Raw genomic sequence first — 23,783 nt, forward strand, 5'->3', positions numbered from 1 at the left:
GGTTGCGAGAGAACGCTGCTTTTGCGCTTATGAGACGCTGGAGGGGAGGAAGAGGGGAGATGAGAGAACAGGAAGCGGTGGAACCGCGAGAGAAAGAGAATACAGGGATAGGGAGGCAGAAGCCACATTTGGAAGGGAAGAAGTGGAATCAAAGTAGGAAAAAAAGGCAGGAGGCAGAGATGGCTCGTCAGTCATTGCTCTCATGGGCGGAACGCGGAGGCTCTCGTTGCTGCAACGACGATCCAATGCACTGTGGGCACGCCGTAGAGCGTCTGTGGCGCTACGATCGGACACGAGGCCGCCGTGCAATCGCTCGCAACCGGTGGACGATCGCAGAGGCTCGAAGCAGGCTGCAAGGCACTGCCCGACTTGTGCTGTCTTTGACAGATCGCTACTGCGCGCTGAGGGAGGCTATCGCGCCGATGCCGGGCGTTGCCATGTCGCCGAAATGGAGAAGGTGCAAGGGATTGGACGAAACACTTACGTTAAAGCTCGTGCTTAGGCTTGCGCAAATGGGGACGATGCGAGTGGCACTCTACCGGATGCACTGACTCAGAGGGCTGAAGCAGTGACCGAGACGGTGAGTGATGCGCAGTTCGACAGACGGAGGTCGTCGCTCGCGGAGGTGGGGTGAAGGGGAAAGGGGGAAGGGGATCTTGAGGATGGTGGTGAAGAGGAAACAAGATGGCGAGGGAAAAACGTTGCACCTAGACGATCCCGAAGGCAGAGGGATGGCGAGCGCCGTCCGTGTTTATGAGGAGCGGTTGAGAGGGGGCCATGGGGCGGCCGAAGCAGCGAGCTCGCAGCCTGCGGGCGATGGTTTGGGCGCACGGCGAGAGGGGCGGCGGGCGGGCGGGCGGGCAAGCCAGGACGGCAACTGGCTCGAGGGCGACGGGACGGCAGACAGGCAGGCCAAACTTGGGTCGAAGCGTGCAGCTGCGACGATTGCGGCGGACCGATGCAACGCAGCGTCAGCTGGGCAGCGGCGCGGGCACAGAGCACAGGGCAACGGCCGATCAAGGCCTTCAAAACAACCCGCCGTGGCGGCAGAGCAGACACTGTATCGCTTAGGGCCGATTCAAAATACGAAAGCGAAAAAAAAAGAACGAAAAAACCTCGAGAGGGGCCGGAAGCAGGTCGAGAATCTGCGCGCTGATGGACTGCCGCTGCAGACCGCCGCAGGGCGCACGGTCGAAATGCACAAACAATTACAGTTTGGCGGTTGGTCTGCGCCTGCACGAGCAATCCCAAACGGGCGCAGAGCCCAGGTGCTTCTTGACAGCTGCACACCCGTCAGTTGCGCATCCTCGCCGGGGGCAGGCGACCACTCGCAAGAGCGCTGCGTCTGCAGGCCTCCCACGAGACGCTGTGAACGGCCCCGCCCTGCTGAGGCGCAGCGCCCTGGACAGCAGCCCGACATGAAATTGCCATCTTGCCCGCGATATCATGCTGTGGCCAGGCTGGGATTGGGCGAGCGGGGCGCGCAAAGAGTGTGCGCGCCTCTCTGGTCAATCCAACCGAGAAGCGCACGGGCAGGGCCGTGGCAATATTCGGGCGGATTTCGGGCGGGCGGGCACCCGAGCAGAGGCCATGGTCGCAAAAGTTCGAAAGCGGCGAGATGCCGGCACGATAGGCACGATAGGCACGGAAGAACATCAAAAGCGAGCGAGCGAGCGAGCGACCGTGACCGACCGATCACCTTTTCGTCTTGACCCGGCTCTCAGGCTGCCTTGCCCCAAGTCATCCGACCCCTCCAGCTCTATTGGTTGCGAACCGGCTTCTGGTGTCTCACGGGCGCCTTGGGCCGAAAAAGTGGTGCCATTGCTCGCTAGCTGTACGTGCGCATCCGCAACGGGGCACACAAGCAATGCTCGCATGCCGGTATGTGCACGACCGGCCTGGCACGCGGTTCTGTAAGGATGACCGCCTCTTGCATCGATGCAGCTGCACGCTTGGACCAGCCACAGCCCGGAAAATGGGGGGCTGGTCAGGAGCCCCAAGCTGCAGGACCCGAGAGAAAGAGAGAGAGGCAAAGCGTGCCGCGCGTGCATGCAACAGGCCCACCACCAAGTTTCGAATCCTGCAGCGTGCCTATCGCCTCTACGGATCCGGGGAGCCTGTCTGGATTTGCAATCCACCATGACAGCCGCGCGCGCGCCTCTGCCTCTGCCACTGCCCCTCCTCTCCAAATCCGAAAAGGGGCGAAGGCCTCGCTTGCTACAGCACTGCTACAGCACGCACACTCTCGTCCCGAACTTGAGCTGCCTGCTTGAACAGCCGAGTATTTTTCCTGCTTTTTCGTTTTCGCCCATTTCTTCGCACGGTGAACGACCCATTTGTTCGGGAATTTCAGCAGCTTTGGCTGCTCCCACGCCTTGGTCGCTCGCTTTCGCACTCGCTTGCGGCCACGATGGCTGTTTTGGCGAGGAGGTTGGATTGGTCTCGAGCCTGCCTGTCTGTCTCGTCTATCTCAACGGGAACCCCTCGAGCTGGGCCCTTGATCGGCCCCCAATTGAGCCGCTCTCGTCACATTGCAGCACCGGCGTCAGCCTCGCGCCGCGGAATCTGCGTCGACAAAAGGTGCTGTGCCTGCTTGGACTGCTGCTCGCAACGACAGCAGCAGCTGACGCCGTCGCTGCTGCTTTTCTCTGCAGTCATGGTGGGGAAAAGCCAGGATCGACGTACAGCCAGGATTAGCTGCATGCATCGGCGAACACGCACCCTTGCTGCTCTGCGCCCCGGTCCGAGACGCATGCAAGTTGCGAGTGTCGAATCCACCCCGCTGCTGCGAGGTAGAAGTCACTCGAGGCGTGTTTTCATTTTTCCAATCCTTCTGCACAGAAGCATTTCTGCCGCCTGCATTCGCGACGCTCGTGTGCCTGCGGGGCCGCCGCTTCCTCCGTGCTCGCCGCCGCCTGCCATCAGCTGTTCGCGTTGTGGGGGCCAGGCCGGTCTGCGGGATCGTCGTTGCGCATGCACTAGCCGTGGCGGAGCTCGTGATCCGCGAACAACGGCAAAGGCTCTAGCCTCCGAGTACGTGTCTCGAGACTGTTTTGCACGCGGAGCAGGTCGCGGATCAGCGTCAGCTTAACTGGCCTCGGCCAATTCCAGGGTCGACGCGTCCGCTTATTGTTTTACAGTCGTCTTGCGTCTGGTACAGTCGTCTTGCGTCTGGTTGAGACCGCGCGCAGGGCTCCAGCCTGGGGCCGCCAATGCAGCCTGAGGCAGGCCATGATCATCGCAACCCTGCACGCTTCCGGCCGTACCACCTGCCGTCACTCGACAGGCCATCGGGCCCATGGCTCGCTTCGCGCCCACTTGGATCTCCGACCGTCACGATAAGCAACCGAGCCAGGTCCGGCTTCGCCAGGCACCACTTCCGCGCCCCGGTTCCATTTGCAGTTCCATTGCCAGTGAGCATCATCAGATCAAGGCGACTTGTATCGAAGCGGAAGTCTACAATACAGTCTAGCATCGTCACGGACAATTTCCCACGAGACTGGTCCAGGACATGGGTTAGAGTGCGATCACCGACTCACGAAGGAACGCCCGATGCTTGGCGGATAATGTGCCTTAGGAATAGGCGTACCGACAACTTCGTCTGCCAACATCCGAGTCTCAGAAGCCTGCACTGTGGGCATCGTCGTGGTCAGGGTGGATGGTTCCGTGAGGCCGAGAGCGCGGCTCTTTGACACCCGTTGCGCAGTCATGACCATCGCGTCAGCGGAATCATTCGGATCCATACCACGCGAGAAGCACGCCAAGCTGGTTGGATCCACGTCGCCTCTCCGTTCTTGATCGTGGCACGACGGCAAGGCTCGCCTAGTCGTGTCGCTCGATTCGCCGTGCTTGGCGGCATTTGGATTACTGGCCGTTCGGATGCTGTACTCGACCCGACATTCCGTCGCCAGGACTCGTTTCCACCCGACAGTGTAGGTCCGGTTCTCCGGCATAAGCATGGTCCCGACCGCCGATTCGGTCGCGTCGGTCTGCGTGCTCCAACGTGATTCGTCCTTGACGGCTGCAGCCTTCCGCGGGCCTTTGGATCCGCATGCTGCGCAGCGACGCACTTCAACGACATGCTGCAGTTTCTTCTCTGCATCACCGCACCCAGCGTGTCGTGCTCCTCGTCGGCAGTCTCGGCATTGCAAAGACTGTCATCGTTGGGTCGGATGTGCGAGGCTTTTCCGCGGGTCTCGTGTCGGCAGAACTTGCGCTCGCGCTGCTGACCGTTCCGAGACCACGCCAGCTGCCATGCCGTGCCGCGGCGCCAAAATCGAATTTTGCTCGCCATCTGGGACCGCTTGAGCCACGCGTTCGGCACAGAAAGGGCCTCGAGCCTCGGAAAACTTCGCACTAAGAGAGCCTGACCGCATCCCGCAGCAGCAGAGATGGCCGCCGCCGGGCCGGCTGTGGGTCCAGGGCAGACTCGTTAGGCTCGGACAGACCGGGTGTCATTATCTGGTTGGCAGTACGGTATCCATTTGCAGACACGATCAATTCGCGGCCTGAAGAAAAAATCCACGCACAAATGGTGGCACCGAAAGAGGCGTGCCCCGATCACACATCGGGCGGATCGCAACCAGATCGGCCAGATTGAGCGACTGCAACAAGAGAAGTCTGCTTGCAGTGGCCAACAGGATGAAAAGGGAACAGCAGCAGCGGTGCGGTCTACTCCAACCGGACACAGAGTAGCTCCACACGCCCATGCAAGGCAGAATCGTGTACGGAAGGGAACAAGCGAAGATCTGGCATGTCAATGCACTGATCTCCGGGGATCGGAACGACCGGGCATCGCAACTCGACGACGCTCGCGCTGAGCCCATGTGCGGACAAGGATGCCTTGAACGCTCCATACGTGTCCGCATTGCGGATGGTGCTGGCCACCAAAGCCTGGCATTCTCGCGTGCCCGCTTCCAGACACGCGCGGATCGACTCGACGAGCGGCCCGATCAGATCGGGGTCGTAGACGACATCGGCGGCGAGCACCAACGAAGGTTTGGCTCGGTTGAGAAAGTTGAGCATGGGGAGGTCGTCTCTCTGCCTACTCTGCTGACGCTCGGCGCTAATCTCGAGCCAGTCCAGCTCGTGCACCTCGACACACGACTGCGGCGAGTCGAGGCCGTTGGTGGCGAGCGTATCGTTGATACGCGTGATCACCTGGCCGGGCATGTCGGTCATGAAGGTGCGTGCAACCTGGGCGGTCGACATTACCTGCAGCTTGGCGCATACTGCCCCGACGAAGCCAGCGCCGGAGCCAAGCTCCACTACCCGCGCGCCGCTCGAGGTGACCAGCGACGGCTCGCTGACAAGGTGACCTGCCAATCGCAATCCAGCTTCCCACGTCCGCAGACCCGTCGTACCCTTCGAGATTGCGCTTCCCTCTTCTCTGATCGTGACGCTTGCATAGCTGTCTAGCAGATCGTCATCGTCGTCGTCCGACTCGGCCTGGCTGCGGCCAGAGCAGGGCCAATAGTGCGTCGTGAACTCGTCGTCCGGGGTTGAGCTGCTGATCGTCGTTACTGGTCTCGAAGAGCCGCCGGCCATGGCTTCGACATACCGCTCAAGCAGCGCTGCATCGACCTCTGGAAACTCGATCTCATCTACTCCTTGCGATCGGAGCAATTCGCATTCCACCTGGACAGCCGCATCGAGCCGGGCGCAGAGTTCGCGGAGAAAGAGCGTTCGGTACCTTCGGCTCGAGCCAACCTTGTTCTCGCCAAATAAGTCACGATCGAGCCAGGCCTGAGCACGCAAGAGAATCGAGCCCGGCGGCCAGACAAACGCGCTGGATGTCGGCGGCAAGCGTGCCTCGTACTGCAGCAGGACAATTCGCCTTGCGTACTTCAGCGTCGACGGTCCTGGACCGTGGCCGTCCGATACAGAAGTCGCTTCCTGCATCATTGAAGCAGAGTCGCCTTCCAGGTCGCTCAAGATGTGTGGTCAAGGGGGTGAGGTGCGGGAAGTCATGAAGCCGCATCTTCTTGCTCCACCTGTCCAAAAAATCAAGGGTGGACCTGGAGGTGTCGCACGAGAGAGAGAGAGAGCTCTCTTCTGCTGAGCCGCAGTCCAAAGTGACACTCTGATTCAACGCGCCTCCGACCAATTTACGCGTCAAAGTGCAACACCGCGATTTCTCGCCACGGCTGAGTCGGGTTCGCGCCTCTTCTCGCGACCCGCTGTGGGGACACGACCGGCCTTCATCAACCACCAGCCTCGGCACCTGCCCTTCGACCGCCACTACGTCCCTCCATACATCCACAGCTGTCGCAACAATGTACAACAACGGTAAGTCCGCAATTCTTTGCGCGACGGTCGAGGGCTCCTGCACACCACCAAGAAGGTGTGTCGACCGCCTGCAACGGAGCGTGCAGGAGGAACGACAATGATCGAGACCCCGCAAGGTTGTGATGAGGACGCTGACAGACTGCCTTATCTTTGTGTCGACGACGCGGTGCACCTCCATAAGGTTTCGGAGGCGAGAGCAATCCATATGCTCAGAACTACGCGACAGGCGGCGGAGCGAGCGGAGGCGGCTTCCTCGCTAACGGCAGTCAGTCCGACTCGCCAAGCGGAAAGGTGCGGAACGACCCCTTATCCCGCTCATCGCTCACCCGCTCATCCACTCACCCGCTCAAGGCGGAGCGGATGCGGGAATGATAGTAGCGGGACGAGCGTTATAAGGATGGAAGCAAGCTGACACCTGCCTTTCCCTCCTCCTCACTGCTCCACATCGATCTTCGCTCATCAACTTGATCGATTTCACCAACGTACCATCACAATGGTTGCTGGCTTTGCACCCAAGCGCGCGAGCAACAACACGCTGAGGCCCGTCACCATCCGCCAGCTCATCAACGCCGAGCAGCCGCACCCTGACGCCGACTTTATCGTCGACGGCGCCGAGCTCGGCCAGCTCACGTTTGTGGCAGTTGTGCGCAACATCTCGCGCAACGCCACCAACATCGCCTACAGCGTCGAGGACGGTACCGGCCAGATGGAAGTGCGCCAGTGGCTGGACAGCTCCAGTGACGACACGCAAAAGGCTGCCGAGATCCGGTAAGTCGTTCCGCCCTCCTGCTCACGATGGCACTGTAGACTGACCTGGTTGTGTCTTGCGTGTGTGCAGTCAAAACGTGTATGTGCGGGTGTTGGGTACGCTCAAGTCGTTCCAGGGCCGTCGATCTCTCTCGGCAGGTCACATGCGCGCTGTGGTGGACTACAACGAGGTGCTCTTCCATCGGCTCGAGGCGATTCACTCGCACCTGCAGATCACGCGCGGCACCCACGGTGCCCCCGGCACACAAGCCGATGCTGGCCAAGGCCTGATCCGCGGCCAGCCCAACGACATTGGCGCCTACTCGGGCTCCAACGCGCAGAACGTGCTCGACCAGTACAAGAGCTTAGACGAGCTCCCGCGCCGCATCATGGGCATTGTAACTCAGGAGGCCGAGAACCACCACGATGGCGTCCACGTCAATCACATCGCTCGTATCCTCAAGAACGTTGACGTCTCCCAGGTCAAGAGCGCAGTGGAGGACCTCAGCTCAGAGGGATACCTCTACACCGCCGCTGACGACGACCACGTCCTTCCCACCGCATGATCCCGACTTTCCGCACGCAAAAGGTTTGGGTCCGTCGATCACATTCGCACGTTTCGCGTTGGCAATCTCACTTTCTCATCCACACTGCACAGGTGTGTCTCGTGCTCCCCCCGCTGCAGCGAACGCAGATGTCTTGGACAACAGCTTCAGATTGCAGGGGACACATGAGCGACGCATGAAGGCAGCTTAGTAGCCGCCGCCGTATCCGCCACCGTAGCCGCCCTGCTGACCGTATCCACCCTGCTGACCGTAGCCGCCCTGACCGTACTGAGACCCAGGCGGTCCACCGGGCGGAGGGTACTGACCATATCCGGGCTGACCTTGACCCTGCTGACCATAGCCCTGCTGCCCGTATTCCGGCTGGCCGTACCCGCCCTGGGAACCACCGTATCCGCCCTGAGGGGGCGGGCCACCAGGAGGAGCGAATCCCCCAGGAGGCGCATAGCCCGGCGCCGAGTAGTTGCCGCTCTCGTGGCTGCCGTAGCGGTCGTGACCAGTGGGCTCGGCCTGCGGGAACGAAGGCCTGTCGTTGTCGTACGACGATCCCTGCTCGTGCCTACGCCCCTGCTCGCGTCCAGCGTCGTTGCCTCCCTCCGGAAGCTCGCGGAACATGTTGTTGCCGCCGGGCACGTGGCTGCCCACGAATCCATGCACCTGGTTCGAGACGTAGTTCGACGCGTAGCCTGCCATTTGCGAGCCGATGCTACCGCCGCCGCCGCCTCCGCCACCACCACTGTTGCCTGGATAACCGCCTCCGCTGTTGCCTCCACCGTGGCCGCCACCGCCATAGTGGTGGTTGCTCGAAAAGTTGTGGGCGGCCTGCGAGCTGCTTCCACCCATGAAAGAGCCGATGCTGGGCTGGTCGCTGCCGTGGGTGTGCGGCTCGGCCTTGCCGCTGCGCGTGTTGGTGTGGTTGCGCACGCTCTGCTTGCTCAGACGGCCAATCTCGGTGGAATGCTGTCGTGCCCACTCGGACACATAGTCCATCATCTCCTTCTGCACCTGCGCCTGGCCGTTGAACCAGTACGGATGGAACATGGGCGCGAGGCACTCGTCCGCAACGTGGTTCGGGTCCATGCCGCGGTCGTCCCATGCCTTGACGACTTTGGTCACCGTGTGACGCACGATGATCCTGGCCACATTGCCGGCGACCTCGTTGAGGATGAGGCCAAAATGGTCCTTGGACAGCATCGAGTGCGTCGGGTCCGAAGCATTCGGATTGTCAAACACCTCAAACTGCTCCTCCTTGTTGATCACGGCTGCCGAGCCGAGCTTGAAGGCGCTCATGCCCTGCTGCATGATCGGCTTGGCGTATGGCTCGATGAGCGTGAAGACAAAGACGTTGAGCTCGTTGGTGAGCTTCTCGACGAGCGAGCTGAGGCCGGGAATCTTTTCGATTGTGCCTTCGATGCCCTTCATGATGCGGTCGCGCAGCTCGAGGATCTTCCAAAGGTTGGCGTACATCTCCTGCGGCGACATGTTGGCAGGATCGGTCGCCGGGCCGCGCGAGACGTCTTGGAGGTCGCGCGACACGCTGTCGTCGCCGCCGCCCGGCACCTTGGCGAGCATGCCGAGCAGGTCCTGGACGGGACTGCGGTTGTCGCCTCGGGACCTCTGCTTGGCGTTGTCCATGGCCTTGTTGAGATCCGAGATGGAAGCCTCGGACAGGTGGTCCTGAGCCTCACCCAGCAACGAGTGCATAAAGTCGGCACCACCAAACGTACCGGTGACGATGGGAGCGACCTGGGTGCCGTCGGGTGCTCGCACCTTGACGTTGTCGCCGACGTGCAGGAAGACGTTGTGGTGGCCGAGACGGTGCAGCGCGAGCTCGGTCCAGTTGCTGTGGGCGGGGAAGTCCTCGAGCGTGTGCAAAGCCTGACCCAGCAGGCGGTAGGCCTCGTGCAGGTCTGCCTCGCGTCCCGAGTCTCGTGCACGACGTCCAGTCTCGATGACGCGCACAAGCGTGCGGCGGATAAGGCCGGAGCCGGTGCGCCAGTTTCCAGACTCGTTGGCGAGATAGTTCTTCATGCCGGAACGCGGGTCGATCTCGAGCTCCTGCGGGTTGATGGGCTCGCGAAGGCGCGGGTCGTACTGGCGAGCGTCCTTGCCCTCGGCGTAGCCTTTGGGGTTGTCGAGGTGCTCCTCTGGCAGATAGACGCCCAGCCTGTCGTCGGTCACCTGAAACTCGGCGGTGGCGTAGCCATGCGCCAGGAAGCCGAGAACCATGACGATGTTGAGGATGGCCTGTTTGTTCATCTTTTGCAGACCAGCGACGTCCATAGCCTGACTGTAATCGCGAAGCCAGTTGCCAAAGTAGATGCGCTTGATGTCGAGGCCGCCGAACTTGGCGGCGCCAAAGAGCGATCCACCCACCTTCTTGGCGAGCTCTTCGAGGATGTCCTCGATGTCGCCGTGGCGGAAGGCCTTGCCCTCCATGTAGGCGAAAGAAGGGATGTTACCGGCGCCGAACGCATGAGCGCCTGGAATGGATGAGACGGCCACAATGAGCAAGGTCACCATGGCCACAAAGAAGAATCGACCGCCGAGCCAATTGCGACGGCCCTTGGCGTGGTTAACAGGGGCAGAAGCAGTTGCGGCATCGACAGGAGGGTCTCGGCTAGCGAACAGCTCAGAGTCCATGGAGGCGTCTGCAAGTGCAGACTCGATCTCGGGGTGTGTGGCTGTCATGGCGGGCTCTTCTTCCCGAGTGGTTTGTGGGGAGCTAGGAGTGTCTGAGACAGGCGAGCGAGTTTCGAGTGAAAGTTCGTCGCGAGCGGCTTGGACGATGTTGTTGGCTTCGCGAGTGAGACTGTCGATGTCTTCACTCAGATCCGAGTCGGATAGATGATCAGACTGGGCGTCGTTGGAATCGAGCAGTTCGGGATGGGTAGAGCGTTCGAGATCCACTTGGTCCTGCGTCGATCGAATCAGAGCGTCAATCGCGTCCTGTTCACTGAGACGTGCGGGGACGGACACGGCGTCGCAGGACTGCACGTGTCGAGAGGGCTTGCCCAAGTGGTCGCGATTGGTTGGTGGTGCTTGCGTCGTACGAAGCTTGCGCAGTCTGTCGAACAATAGCGCGTCCTTGTCGGCACTCTCGGCTGGTGTGACGTTGCTGGTGCGGTGGTATGAATTGGGTTGCGTTTGAGTGGATGTGTTGGAAGATTGAAGATCGGATGATCGTGGAGAAAGGATGGCAGGTGTTTCCGCGGGCTGCGCAGAGGATTGCAGACCTTGACGGAGCAGCTTCAGGCGCTCTTTCAAAGCCTCGTCGGCCATAGCACCAGGCGAAAAGTCAAAATTGGCAAAGTGAGTCAGTTGCAAGAAGCAAGTGCAGCGGGCGTGTCGAGGGCTGTGCTCGTGCTGTGCTGAGAGCCAAGTGGCTCAACCCCATTCCGCTCGGGACTGCAGCGGCGGATGACAGAGTGTCGTGAGACTGCGCTTTCAGACGCTTGCGCGCAATCAACTGTCTGCGGATGTGCTTTGATTGATTCGCACCCCCCAGGCGCTTTGACAGCTCCCTCTAAAGCTTAGCGCTGTGCACCGTCGGATCTGAGACCAACAGGTCCGTGCGCAGGTTGCAGAAAATCTTGATTGTGGAAATTTTAAATTCTTGTGCGCGTCTCGGCGCACGGTATTTCTAACTAAAAATAAGAACATTTTAGATTTTTCGTCTTTTGATAGCAAGAACTTTTTACATGCTTTCCATTAAGTTCAGATGTACCATAGTGGACCCTTGACATCATATTGCTGGCTTAGCTCAGTGGCAGTAGCGAATCCTTTACATTACATAAGCGGATTAGGTCACAGGTTCGACCCCTGTAGCTAGCAACGACTTCATAGAAAGGACAGGGCTTTTTTTTGGCTATAAAAACAGGAAATGAAGGAAACCGTTCTGCGCCTTGCTGGCTTGTTGCGGCTTGTTCACCCTCGAACCCGCCCTACCACCATCACTCCTGTTCACAAAATGTTGTCCGAGTTGTCGGAAGTGAAGGAGCAAGGTCTGCAGATTCAGGACACTGGAACCAGACGACAGAACCAGTTGGTACAACATGGATGTATTGGTCGAGATACGAACGTATGCGTTGATTTCGACCTTCAGAATGTCATCGAACGCTATTCTGAGTGTCTAGTGGAGTGAGGAGAAGATACGTGCGTCGTACCTCTGAGCATGTGTGTGTAGCGACGCCTCCAGGAGGCGCATGAGATGGTAGGGTATTTGATGCAGGTACCGGGCCGGACAAGCCAGAAATCCACCAACATGACGATCATGTTGAAGGCCCCGTTGTGGTCGCGATCGGCGCAACATGCGCACTTGGCCTGCGAGCATTGAAAGACTTTGCTCGAGTCAAGGTTTGGTGTGAGGCACAGGTCTTGAACGAAAAGGCCTCGTGCTGGATCAGGGGAGTTGTGGGGCGGCGTGCGTTGTGAGGACAGCGCGGGTCGTATCTTGCTGATCTTGGCGTTATTGAGGGTCCACTTGCAGCTGCAAGGCACGACATCGCAAATCGGTCTTCGAAAGGCAACAGCTGCGCAAGGCGCTCCTGACCCTCCTCTGGCAAAGAAAGCCTTTCCAGGCCACAATGGGATCAGGAGCGCCTTGCACAGCTGTTGCCTCTGGAAAGATGGCGTACGAAGGCGTTCAAGCAGGAGGTGTGTCCGAATGGCGAACTGCCACCCATCTGCTTGGCCTTGCCCTTTGCGTGCCTGTCCTTGGCAACGGATGCCTTAGGTCGATGGCGCAGTTGCGCTATCTGTATGGCAAGCGTTTTTCCGGTGGGAGCACCAAAGAGTTTTGCCCCCGCCAAGCAATTGTGAGGTGCCCACCGACCGACTCTGAGGCGCTCGCCTGACACCAGGCACGCTCGACACCTTCAACGAATGCGAAGAGCACTTCATTGTCTGCGACAGCCTGAACCTCGAACTCGTTGAAGGTGCTAAGCTCGCTAGAGGTTGGAAGAAAGCGGAACGTCTGGTCAGTCTATGCACCAGCAAGCTAGCAGGCCGGGAGAGAGATTCCTTGCAAATGTACTCACGCTGCAAGCTCTTCCTTTGCCTTTAGGGAGCCAGATGCTTTGTTGCCCGCACAGCAAATCGTTCTCCAACCAGACTTACCAAGCTTCACTACGATGGTCTTGAAGATGCGGGACTGGCGCTGGTGCTGATGGTCCAGCCAAAATCTCGTCCCTACGCCTTGGCCCTTTTGCGTATGCGAGTGGTGGAGAGAGAGGCAAGAAGAGAAGGGAGGAGTGATGCGGTACAGAGAAGGGAAAGGGGAAAGGCGACTTGACACGGATGTCTGAACGCGCGAAACGTGCTCGTGCTGCTCAGCCTTTCCGCACTCGATTCCCATAGAGCTCTTGCTCAAGGACTCTCGATGAGCAGCAGCAAGCTGCGCAATGCAAGCTGCGCAATGCAAGCTGCGCAGCAAGATAGTTGCAGACTCAAACGCTGATTTATTTTGGTAAGGTTTCGGCGATAAGCAAGAGTAACTTTGTGATGGAAAGTTCTCGCTGCCGACACACAACACCTGCGCAGACGCCCGAGTGGATTGACTGGAAGATCATTGAGCGCAATCCAGTGGTTCTGTGACGGATCAGCTCGCCATTCCTTGCTCGTCCTTGCCTGCTCTCAGTTTTCATTCCAGAGCTACAATCGACCCTGCGTAAAATGGCCAACGACCAGCGACGCCACGAGCGACAGGCTCGTTGGAGCGATCACTATGGCGTCTAGCCAACTCCCGAGTCACGAATTCAGTGCCTTCCTTTGTGCTCCTTCTCATGTGATACAGTGACGAAAGATGAAGCCGTTCAATCTCGTGTTTGTGAGCCACAACAGTAAATTTATGTACATGCATACCGGACTGAGACAGAAGCTACTGGCGCATGGTCTCGGATAACTCGCCAAAGGTGTCGGTGAAGCTGGCACGAAAGTTGAGCTCTCTGGCCACCAAGTCCAAGAACACGTCCAAGGCCTCCGTCTTCTTCGCCACCCTCTTCTCCTCGGGCGAAAGGGTGGTGGAGCGAGCGTGCATACCATAAAGCGCGAAAAACGTAGCCTCGAGTGATACTCGTCTTCAAGGCTGCGGTGTCCGCAGGCGGCTCAATATCGGCCCAGGCCTGTCGGACACTGGCTTCCGAGGGCATTGGCGTTCCGGGCACCATCACGGGCGTGTTGTGTGACGGGTGAGAATCACTAGCCGGTGTTAGTCCGGCTTCGTCCGCATTGCGCTTGCGCGGATGATGCTCCGGGATGGGGCTGATGTGTCGATTGGAGATACCGTGGGAATTGCCATCCTCAGAAATGTTGACGTTGGAGGCAGTGCGGGCTGCAATCGGAGCGTGGTGATCGTCGGCAGGAGCTAGCTGAGACGTGCTTGAAGCGGGGCCGGCAAAGTCTGGGCCACAAAACTCGGCACGGATGTTGGCATCGACTTGAAGGTAGGCGGACGGCTTGACGAGGTCGCGTGCTCTGTGGGCGAATACATTGAGCTTGCCGCAAACCATGCAATCTGCTTCTTCGTGTGAATGGCCTTTGCGGACCAGATCGTCCCACTGTTTCACGCGAAATTTCTTCAGCCATTTGGCGTGATGGCAATCAGCCTTGTTTCTGTCGCCGCAGGACTGACACCTCTCACCAAAAGATGTGGCTTCTGCCGGTAGACACTGGGCTCCGTCCAGCGTCCAGCGTTCGCATGCTCCGCAGTGCCGCTTGATTAGCTCCTCACGAGCGTCGACAAGCCTTTGGCGACGCCTCCTCTTCTTGCCCTTACCGTTTTTGCCTCTCTTAGCAGGTCTGTTGGGCTCGTAAGTGCTTCCTGCCTCGCTGCCATCCCCTTCCTCTGACGAGCTATCGCTGTCGGTGATACATTCTGCATCCTCGCTTGTGTTGTCACCTCCCTCTTGTCCCGTTGTGGTGTCTTGGCAATCGTAGTCCTCGTTACCTTTCTCTTCTGGCGAGGAATGAATGGAGATTGGCGTCTGGCTGCTCCCTTGCTGCCGGCCGTATGAGTCGACTTGGGCGGCACCGATGCTGCGCACCTCGTCACCAGTGAGGTTGGCAGGCATGCTGCCGACATGGTCGTCGTAGAAGTGCTGTGGAAATGGCACAAAAGAGGGAGATGTACCAAAGTAATGGAATGATGGGGGAAAAGTGATGCAAACGTAGCGAAAAAGAGCGTAGCTAAGCGTGTGAGCGAAAGCTGGGGAGTCGCTGGCGTCGCCACCCTCCCTCAGCGCCCTTTATCATTGCTTTCGGCGGAAGGGGGCGTGGGGTCTTGGCACGCAGTCCGGGCCGGATTGACAGCCAAACCAACAGCGTTTCCGCAAACCCCATCTCCTTGCGTTTGCACCATTGCATCTGTCGAGCGTCCTCTGTCGTCCGTCGCGCATGCCCTTGCCTCCTCCGTCCGCCTCCATGCAGTGTGTTTCCGCGCCTTGCCACTGTCATCCGCGCGTCTTTCCTCTGTCGGCCGTGCCAGCGTCTCTGCTCTCTGCCGAGCTGCCGGTCTGGTGAGGAGCTGTCGCCATTCGTGATTGCTGCGCGAACCAAGTCGATTTTCCCACGGCCTTCCAATCAGCCACGACGTCAAGGATGATTGGTCCCCTGGCACATCACATCCTCAGGAAAGTTCCGCAAACCATACTGCGATAACCCCATTTGGCTTTCGCCTAGCGGTCGTCCTCCAGCGCCTTTTGCGCAAAGCGAGACTCAGACTCGCGCTGGAGTTTAAGCTCAAGACGGGAGGGCGCAAGCTTCAGCTCGAGCTCCAATCGGAGCATCATCAGAGAGAAGCGCGTTGCACGTAATCACGAGAGAGCGTCCGGCTTTAGAAGTGTTCCACACTCGCGTCACAGGATTCGGCTCTGACTCATTCGGATTGACAAAGCGCTCGAGGTCTCGAGGAAAAAATGGGATACATGGAGAAAACGTTTTGGGACTCGATCGAAACTAGCTTCGCAAACTCTCTTCGGGCGGCAATGCACGGGCGGACCAGCTGCGGAAGTCAGGACTGGACCACTGCAGCACGCGCACGTCTGCACGCCGCGACGCGGTGCGTTCGAGCCGCTTATGCGCTGTAGGTCGAGGCCGAGACGTTACCACCACGGCCGGTCCAGTTGATGTGGATGTCCTGGCCCTCGGGCAGCTTGGCGCTCGCGTACTGCGGGAGCACGCGGAAGGTGTGGGCACCAAAGTAGTCACGCTGCGCCTGGAGCAGGTTGGCGGGCAGCTGCTCGCGGCGGTAGCCGTCGAAGAAGGCGAGCGCGGTGGAGAAGGCGGGCGTGGGCAGACCCCAGAGGATGGCCTGGGCGACGACGCGGCGCCAGCCCTCCTGGGCATCGTGGATGGCCTTGTTGAAGAAGTCGTCAAAGAGGAGGTTCTCCAGCTCGGGGTTCTTGCGGAAGGCGGCGGTGATGTCCTTGAGGAAGACGGAGCGGATGATGCAGCCGCCGCGCCACATGAGGGCGATCGAGGGGTTGTTGAGCTTCCAGTCGTACTCCTTGGCGGCCTCGCGCATGAGCATGAAGCCCTGGGCGTACGAAACGATCTTGGAGGCGTAGAGGGCCTGCTCGAGGTCGGCGATGAACTGCTCCTTGTTGCCCTCGAAGGGCTTGATCTGGGGGCCGCCGAGGATCTTGGAGGCGCGGGTGCGCTCGCCCTTGAGCGACGAGAGGCAGCGGGCAAAGACGGCCTCGCCGATGAGGGTGACGGGCTGGCCGAGGTCGAGCGCGTTGATGGCGGTCCACTTGCCGGTACCCTTCTGGCCGGCCGAGTCGAGGATCTTGGTGAGGAGGGGGACGCCGTCCTCGTCGTTGTACTTGAGGATGTCGCGGGTGATCTCGATGAGGAACGAGTCGAGCACGCCGGTGTTCCACTTGGTGAAGATGTCGCCGATCTCGGACTCCTTGAGGCCGAGGCCGTGCTTGAGGATGTCGTAGGCCTCGCAGATGAGCTGCATGTCACCGTACTCGATACCGTTGTGCACCATCTTGACGTAGTGGCCGGCACCGGTCTGGCCGACCCAGTCACAGCAGGGCTCGCCGTCCGACTGCGCCGCGGTCTTCTGGAAGATCTCCTTGATGTGGGGCCAGGCGGCGTCCGAACCACCGGGCATGAGCGAAGGGCCGTGGCGGGCACCCTCCTCACCACCCGAGACACCGGAGCCGACAAAGAGGAGGCCCTTGGCCTCGAGCTCCTTGGCGCGGCGGATCGAGTCGGGGTAGTGCGAGTTACCACCGTCAATGATGATGTCACCCTGCTCGAGGTGGGGCACGAGCTGCTCGATGAAGGCGTCGACGGCGGGGCCGGCCTTGACGAGGAGGATCATCTTACGGGGGCGCTTGAGCTTGGCAACAAACTCCTCGATCGACTTGGCGCCAACGACGTTGGTGCCTACGATGCCGTCATGCCAGCAAAAGCGATGAAATGCCGCGCAGAGCAGGAGCAGCACGAAACGGAATGGGAAAAGGGGAAAGACGGAATGAAGGTGTCAGAAAGCAGCTCTTTCTATCTCCTAAGCTCGGGACGTGCCGTAATCCACGGTTCTGGGACGCTGAGCTGCCGCGCAGCTTCCTTGAGCCAGCGAATTGCCGTTCAGCATCCCAGAAAGCTGGATTTTGGTGGAACATACCCTTGGCCTCGTTGGCGAGGAAGTCGTCCACCTTGCTGGTGGTACGGTTGTACGCGCAGACAGTGAAGCCCTTGTCTAGAATCGGAGCGGAACAGGAAAGACCGAGATTTCGAGACAGATCAGTACTTGCTAGCCGAACTTCCTCGAAAGTGCGCCTTGCGTGCGTGCTTTTCTTCACCACGAAAGCAGCATCGCAGCAGACGCTGGGGCTGGGTCAGGAACGTACCGTTCATGTTGAGGATCAGGTTCTGACCCATGACGGCGAGGCCGATAAGGCCGATGTCGGCACTGAGAGCAGAACAAAGCATGCGACGAGAGCGAGCAGCATGGTCAAGTCAGGGCGTCAGCAAAGACTGTGCGGTAAATCAAAAGAGCGCCGGAGACGCGAGCTGGGAAGGAGGGCAGCAGACTTACACAGCTTGGGACGACATTGTGCGTGAAGTAAGCTGGGCGGTGAGGGAGGAGATACGGGAACGAGCTGTGGAGAGAATCCTTGCGATCGCTGAGGAGCAAAGGGCAGAGGATGGGATGTTGTGGATGAGAAGGAACAAGTAGCTTCGACGACGAAGACAGATGGAGATGGAGGGAGAGGGATGTTGGGAAGTGGTCCGCTCCAAGCGAGAAGGATCGCGGACCGAGGTCAGCGGACGAGCGGCCGTGGCCTGCGCACCGCCCGTGCCCAAAGTGCAACCTGGCCAAGATGAGCGAGCAGAGTTGGCAGCGCCCGCCAAAGTGGAGCCGAGCAGTGGCAGCGGCTGACGATTGAGGGCATCCGCCAACGCCTGTTTTCCGTGGGTGCACGGTCACTCACTTGAACTCGCCGTGCTTCCGCCGAGATCGATTTCAAGCGATCGCAAATTCTCCCTCTCTCTCGCTCAGTTGCAGTCCAGGGAGGCCCGAACGCAGTGTTGTGCTGCACCCTGCCGACAACTCCACCGCGACTTTTCTCGCAGCCCACGCTGGCAAGAAGAATCGCAGATTTGAGTCACACGAAATTCACTCAGCGACTGCCTTTTGGTTTCGGGCCGCTCAATGACGCAGCGTGCAGCGTGCTGCCCAAGGTCATCCTGAGCCGGACCAACCAGACCAGAGGGCGCGCCCACTCTCGCACGTCAGCAGCCTCCATTCGGTCCCTCTCCCGGCTCGGCAGCAACCACGCAGACCAGATGCAAAGGGTGAGATTGGCGGACACCCATGCCATGTCCCCAAAAAGTGAGGCCGTGAGATCACCGGACTTCTGCCGCGCGCATCACTTCTTGCTGCATCGCTGAGACTGCATTGCCGCCATCTTCCCGTCAACTGCAGTCAGGACACGAGCAATGATCGTGCCTCTGTCGACGGCGTTGAAAGCAGCGCTTTGCTGAGCGAAATGAACAGCGAAAGGCAGTACTTTGGGTATCAAGAGCGGGGCGAGAAGCAGACCGGACCGGAGCTCCTGGCTGATCTTCTCGGGCGCAGAGCGAAGGTTGCGATCGATAACGCGCGCTCCGTGCGTCGATCTGCCAGTCTTTCCGCCGCGCAGTTGAATGATGTTAGATCTCTCACCAGCTCTCATGGCTCCGGTCCTCGGTCCGGCCTTTCCTCCTTGATCCCCAGCCCAGCCCAACACCCCGCATCTAGGATCCTTCTTTGCCTCGAGGGATCTGCGAGGCACATCTCGCGTGGCGAGAAGACTGCGACAGCACAACCGCGGGCCACATCCACGAGACGGGCACGGCGACCCATCCTGCCTCACATCTGACGAGATTGCCGGTCACGCAGTAGATCGCCGATCGATCCCCACCAAACACACCCACTCCGCGGGGGGCAAGATTGCCGACGGTGCCTGCTTCCATCTGGAAAGAATTGCGGACGGAGAGCGGAAAAAGACGATTCCTTTTTGGACAGGTCCGGAGCATGAGACGCTCCAGGGGTAGAATACAGCGCGGATGGGGTTCCAGGGACGATGCAAAAAGTGGTGAATACATGAGCGAGAAGGAATGCATGCGAGGGCCGCTCGGCGATCAAGGCTGCGAGGCTTCGACACTGAGTGCACCCAGACAGCCGCCAAAGCCAAACAGCAGCGCCGACTCGTCGCGTTGAGAGGTCGCGAGGCCGTGCAAGGGATAGAGTCGCGAGAACGACAGCGCCGCATCCATCACGACGTCGTGATTCCGTCGGCCATTTGGCTGAATCGAGAGTGAGGATCGTGGCGTCGCGTTGTGATCCGTTTTGTCCACAGCCTCGAGCAGTAGAGGCTGTCGCGGCACGAGCAGCTCTCCGCCTCGACCGAGCGTCAGCTCGTGCCGCAGATCCAGCGCCCACCATTCCCACCGACTCTGGTGCAAGCTGCGCTGCGCTCGGCCCACACCGATGAGCACTGGCTTGGAGCCCACCGCAAAGCTGCCGCCGCGCTCGCATCGAATCCAGCCGAGAAGACGCAGCTGGCGCTCGTCCATCTTCTGCGTCGAGGTGCTGGGCGAGAGCATGCTCGGGAACGCAGACAGGCTCGAGGACACGGCGGCGGCCTGTGAGGTGCCATCGGCAACCACGCTGGCGCCGCTGCGGTCTCGCGCGTGCGCACTGGCGCGGCGCAATCTCGAAGCGGAGCCGTGCGAAGACATTGGGTACGACAGCGGATTGGCAAGCTCGGCTGCGGGACTGGGCGGTGTCGAAGCGTCCGCCCAGAATGTCGCGGCGTTGGTGCGAGAGCCATTGGGCGTGCGAATACGCAACGGCGAACCGGACAGGTAGCCTGCGAGACTGCTGTGCACCGATCCGCTCTTGTCCATCAATGAAGCTGCGTTCATTGCTCCGCCGGCAATGATGAGCAGAGAGGATCGACACGTGGACTGAGCTGTTAATGCCGGGGTGCTGGCATCGCCAGCGTCGATGCTGGACAGCCCCATAACAGGTCCGTCGTCAAGGTCGACACTGCTGATGGTCTCGGCCGTCTCGAAATCGATCAGGCGCACGCGTCCATTGGCAAAGCCGAGCACCAGAGTGCTTCTGAGCAGAGCTGCTTCGTCCGCTGATGGCGGTCGGCTCGCCAGCTGGCACAACAGCGCCGAGCAGACTCGGCTGCGATCTTCGCAAGCAAGCGTGAAGACGGTCTTGGTGGTGGAGGTGGCCGGCTCGACCGACCTGATATGGAACAAGCCGTCCGTCGTGGCGAATGCGAGCAGACTCGGATCGCAGGAGCCCGACGGCTTGTTGGCGCCATGAGCGCTGCCGTGATTATGCACCACATTGACGTGCACGCTCCTCCACCGCAAGCGAGGGTCGAGATGCGTTTGTGCGGATGCCAAAGTGACTTGTTTGCGCGCCACATTCCAGATGCGGATGGTGCCATCTCGATGCGCCGAAATCGCGGTCGCGGACTCGAGAATGTGCATGGACTCGTGATGCTGTAGGGTCAAAGAGATGACTGGAGAGACAGCGCTGTCTGGCACGTGATCCCAGATCGTCTCGAGCGTTTCTGTAGAGACGAAATGCAGCCGCCCCGATTCGAATCCGATCGACAGCCATCGTGCTTCTGCTGAGAGTGCGGCGGCAGTCACGACGCTTGCGTCGCTGGCTGCGCGCGTCCTGCTCAGGCTTCCCATTACGTCGACTCCTTTGTCGTCGCCAGAGGCGCCAACAACGTTCCAGATGCGGATGCCGCCGCCGTTGTCGATCGAGGCGGCAAGCGCTCCATCGTGCACCAGGAACTCGACATCGCAGGGATGAGCGTTGGTGACGATTGAGATGTGCGGCCGCAGATGCGGAGCGGAGTCATTGAGAAGCGAGCCCGACTCGCCCTCGGAAGGATCCGCTTCAGACTTGCCCCTCTGCGCATCGAGCAGCTCGGTGTCCTTCAAGAGGTAGAGAAGGAGCATCCAGAGCAATGCTGTCGTTCCGGAGATGGGCAGAATGACGAGCTTGGCGAACCAAATCACGGCCCTGATCCTCGGTCGGAAGAGGGCCCAACCTGCAAACGTGGACATCGATGGAGGCGACTGAGCGTCGTTGGATGAGCGGAGGGACAAGATGGTCCAAGGCTCGACATGGACCCTGAGCTCGCTGGCGCCAAGCGGGTTGAGCGAGGTCCAGAGATCGGCGCTGAGCGACGATGTCCACCAGGGCAGGGAGGGGCCCGTCTTGGCGTCCAGATGGCCGAATGGATCGAATGCGGCGTTTGTAGCGGGCGCTTGGCGGACCGTATCCCAGTCGGCGGGCAGCACAAAGCTGGACTGCTGCAGGCTCGGGTATCCTGTGCCATAGTAGAGGTAGAGGCCGCTCATGTAGACTAGGATGAGGGTGAGACTGGCGGTGCGTGCCGATCGTGCCTTCCACAGCTGAGAGAGAAGGGTGACAATGATGTTGGTGGACCGGACCTGTTTGCGGAGAGTGCCGTCGGGTTGATCGTCACTGGTCGCTTGGTCGATGGAGCCGGCCGAGTCGTGCGTGGTGCTGCCGTCGCTCATCTGGAGAGCGCTGTCCTGTTTGCGCGTGAGGCGGGTGCCCTGCGTGAGAAGATCTGCGAGCTCGAGGCGCTGCATGTCGATGCTGAGGACGGTGACGAAGAAGGTCATCTGGAGGAACCAGTCCATCATGAGGGAGAAGATGGCGAAGATGCAGAATTCGCGCACGGCTCGGACGCCGATGAAGAACGCAATGACGAGGAGGAGGAGGATGTCGGCGAGGGTGGTGAGGGTGATGGGCACGCCCACCTTGCCGAGGCCGTGCGCGATGCGGGAGGAGACGGTGAGGGAGAGCGGAGTGTCGATGATGGCCTTGGTCAAGCTAAACATGTTTTCGGAGCCGACGACGACGATGACAAAGGGCAGAAGCTCCCAAGGCACGAGGGTGAGGCGGATGCCGAGAAGCGCACAGATGCTGACGCTCATGACCATGCTGATGAGGAGCTGGGTGGTGCCTGTGAAGGCGAGACCGAAGCGCGAGTGGACCTTGCGCAGCTTGATGAGGCCGCGTGAGATGTAGAGGATGACGAATGCATAGGCGGTCAGGAGCAAGATGTGCGTGGGCCTGCGTCGAGACGAGAGCGTTTCGGGGGAGAACTGAAGCACGAGGCTGTGCAGTACGCTCTCTGGGGAAGCAATGAGGCGGACTTGGCCACCAGTGACGCGGTTGAGCAGCTCGTGCCATCGCGAGTGACTCAACGTCGGGCGAGCAGCGGGAGGCGTGGATGCTGAGAGATCCGAGCAGCCGTCTTCGCTTGAATCCTGGCGTAGAAAGAAGGTGAATGCGAGGTACTCTGCACGCGGCAGTCGCTTGAAGAGATGCCAGCGACCGGCAAGAGTGGTGGAAAAGGAGATGGGCACTCCTCGAAGGGTACGATTGAGTGTGGAATGGGAGACGAGCTGAGCCGGATCGTCGTCTGCTAGTATCGTGTTCGAGTCGAGATTCCAGTATTCGAGCGGGGACAAGGTCAAGCAAGCGTCATCCGTGTCGGAAGGCTGGCTGAGCTCGTGCGAGATGGGTCTGCCTGGAAATGAGGGTCGTATTTGCACGCAGTCTAGCTGCAGCTCGACAGAGTCTGGGTCGTAACGTCCGCGCAGCTCGGACTCGATCGACTTTTGCAACTGAAGAGCGGAATGCAGGATGCGCTTCTCCAGGACGCCGAAGCGTGGGCCTCGACCGGCCATGACATCGTCGGTGGTGATGAAGACGTGCTCGACGCGCACGGATTGACAGCGTGGACGCGAGACAGCCGGTGCGGACGTATGTACTGGTGAAATCTGGGTTGCTTGGAGGTCGAAGATGGCGCGGGCGTCGCCGATGTCGATGGCCCTGAGGTCGGGGGCATCGTCCCAGATCATGCGGAGGTCGCTGAGGCTGTTGACGTGTTTACGGCCGCTGCTGGCAAAGGAATCCATGAATGGAGTGCTGAGGGATCGCCAGACGCTCTTTGCATCGCCTCTGGATACGCCTGGGCCGCCCTTGGACGCCCAAAAGTAGATGCCGACGGCCGGGTAGAAGAGCGAGGTGATGACGAGCGAGCATAGGAGCAGGGTGCGGATCTGATGTTTGGAGATCCAGCGACCGTGATGCTGAAAGAGGCTCTCGCCGCGCGAACGAAAGTGTCGAATGAAGGGGAATGAAGCGGCCGAGCCGGTTTGGGATCGGCGGGTTCTTGTTGATGCGGGCTGCCTGCGTGCGCCGCGCCCGCTTACGGCGACACCCATAGCCATGTGTGCCGAATTGGGTGGGCGCTCGACTGCGAGGCTGAGGCTACCGCCAGGCGTTGATGAAGACCGTCTGGGACCCAAAGCAGCAAAGTGGGCGGAGACCAGGTGGGGAGGCCAGGTGCGCAGACGAATTCGATTTCGACGCAGGCGTCCTACACTAGCTGGTCAAGAATCGCTGAAAGAGGCGCCGACATTGTTGTCCGTGCAGTGTGGGTCGGTGCTTCGTTCGGGCCTTGGCAGCGCTCGGGATGGCCGAACTTTTGTCGAGGAGAGACAGTTGACGGTGATGGAGCAAAGCTCAAGCTCAGCTCCGACTCCAACGCAAAGGCCAAAGCCAGGGTTTTCGGTCGGTCGGAAGGGTCCGAGCATTCACATTGCGGC

The 23,783-nt window shown here is 60.1% G+C and overlaps 6 protein-coding genes and 1 non-coding gene across 7 annotated transcripts; 3 read left to right on the forward strand and 4 right to left on the reverse strand.

The window, feature by feature from the left end:
- Positions 1 to 3,864: 3,864 nt before the first annotated feature.
- Positions 3,865 to 5,901, reverse strand: PAN0_005d2727 (s-adenosyl-L-methionine-dependent methyltransferase; the record flags this gene model as incomplete). The annotated part of the gene is made up of 3 exons (XM_014801967.1): positions 3,865 to 3,913; positions 4,071 to 4,410; positions 4,704 to 5,901. 3 exons carry the CDS (start codon positions 5,899 to 5,901, stop codon positions 3,865 to 3,867), a joined length of 1,587 nt encoding a protein of 528 aa, XP_014657453.1.
- Positions 5,902 to 6,275: 374 nt separating this feature from the next.
- Positions 6,276 to 6,660, forward strand: PAN0_005c2728 (uncharacterized protein; the record flags this gene model as incomplete). The annotated part of the gene is made up of 2 exons (XM_014801968.1): positions 6,276 to 6,288; positions 6,470 to 6,660. 2 exons carry the CDS (start codon positions 6,276 to 6,278, stop codon positions 6,658 to 6,660), a joined length of 204 nt encoding a protein of 67 aa, XP_014657454.1.
- Positions 6,661 to 6,781: 121 nt separating this feature from the next.
- PAN0_005c2729 (replication protein A, subunit RPA32) lies at positions 6,782 to 7,601 on the forward strand (the record flags this gene model as incomplete). The annotated part of the gene is made up of 2 exons (XM_014801969.1): positions 6,782 to 7,056; positions 7,127 to 7,601. The coding sequence occupies 2 exons, from the start codon at positions 6,782 to 6,784 to the stop codon at positions 7,599 to 7,601; spliced, it is 750 nt and encodes a 249-aa protein (XP_014657455.1).
- A 186-nt stretch (positions 7,602 to 7,787) lies between these two features.
- On the reverse strand, positions 7,788 to 15,019 carry PAN0_005d2730 (heterokaryon incompatibility protein HET-C; the record flags this gene model as incomplete). The annotated part of the gene is made up of 11 exons (XM_014801970.1): positions 7,788 to 10,969; positions 11,493 to 11,717; positions 11,834 to 12,080; positions 12,184 to 12,218; positions 12,280 to 12,351; positions 12,429 to 12,547; positions 12,638 to 12,993; positions 13,127 to 13,250; positions 13,461 to 14,072; positions 14,268 to 14,695; positions 14,885 to 15,019. 11 exons carry the CDS (start codon positions 15,017 to 15,019, stop codon positions 7,788 to 7,790), a joined length of 5,535 nt encoding a protein of 1,844 aa, XP_014657456.1.
- On the forward strand, positions 11,351 to 11,432 carry PAN0_t005c0005. Its single transcript is given in 2 exon segments — positions 11,351 to 11,387; positions 11,397 to 11,432. It is a non-coding gene; the product is annotated as a tRNA-Val (tRNA).
- A 650-nt stretch (positions 15,020 to 15,669) lies between the features above and the next one.
- PAN0_005d2731 (6-phosphogluconate dehydrogenase) lies at positions 15,670 to 19,067 on the reverse strand (the record flags this gene model as incomplete). The annotated part of the gene is made up of 6 exons (XM_014801971.1): positions 15,670 to 16,994; positions 17,233 to 17,307; positions 17,459 to 17,520; positions 17,647 to 18,014; positions 18,533 to 18,888; positions 18,968 to 19,067. 6 exons carry the CDS (start codon positions 19,065 to 19,067, stop codon positions 15,670 to 15,672), a joined length of 2,286 nt encoding a protein of 761 aa, XP_014657457.1.
- A 168-nt stretch (positions 19,068 to 19,235) lies between these two features.
- Positions 19,236 to 23,596, reverse strand: PAN0_005d2732 (sterol regulatory element binding protein cleavage-activating protein; the record flags this gene model as incomplete). The annotated part of the gene is made up of 2 exons (XM_014801972.1): positions 19,236 to 23,472; positions 23,559 to 23,596. 2 exons carry the CDS (start codon positions 23,594 to 23,596, stop codon positions 19,236 to 19,238), a joined length of 4,275 nt encoding a protein of 1,424 aa, XP_014657458.1.
- Between the last annotated feature and the right edge of the window lie 187 nt (positions 23,597 to 23,783).

Source organism: Moesziomyces antarcticus (assembly GCF_000747765.1).
Source record: "Moesziomyces antarcticus DNA, scaffold: scaffold_v10005, strain JCM 10317, whole genome shotgun sequence".
NCBI lineage: Eukaryota > Fungi > Basidiomycota > Ustilaginomycetes > Ustilaginales > Ustilaginaceae > Moesziomyces > Moesziomyces antarcticus.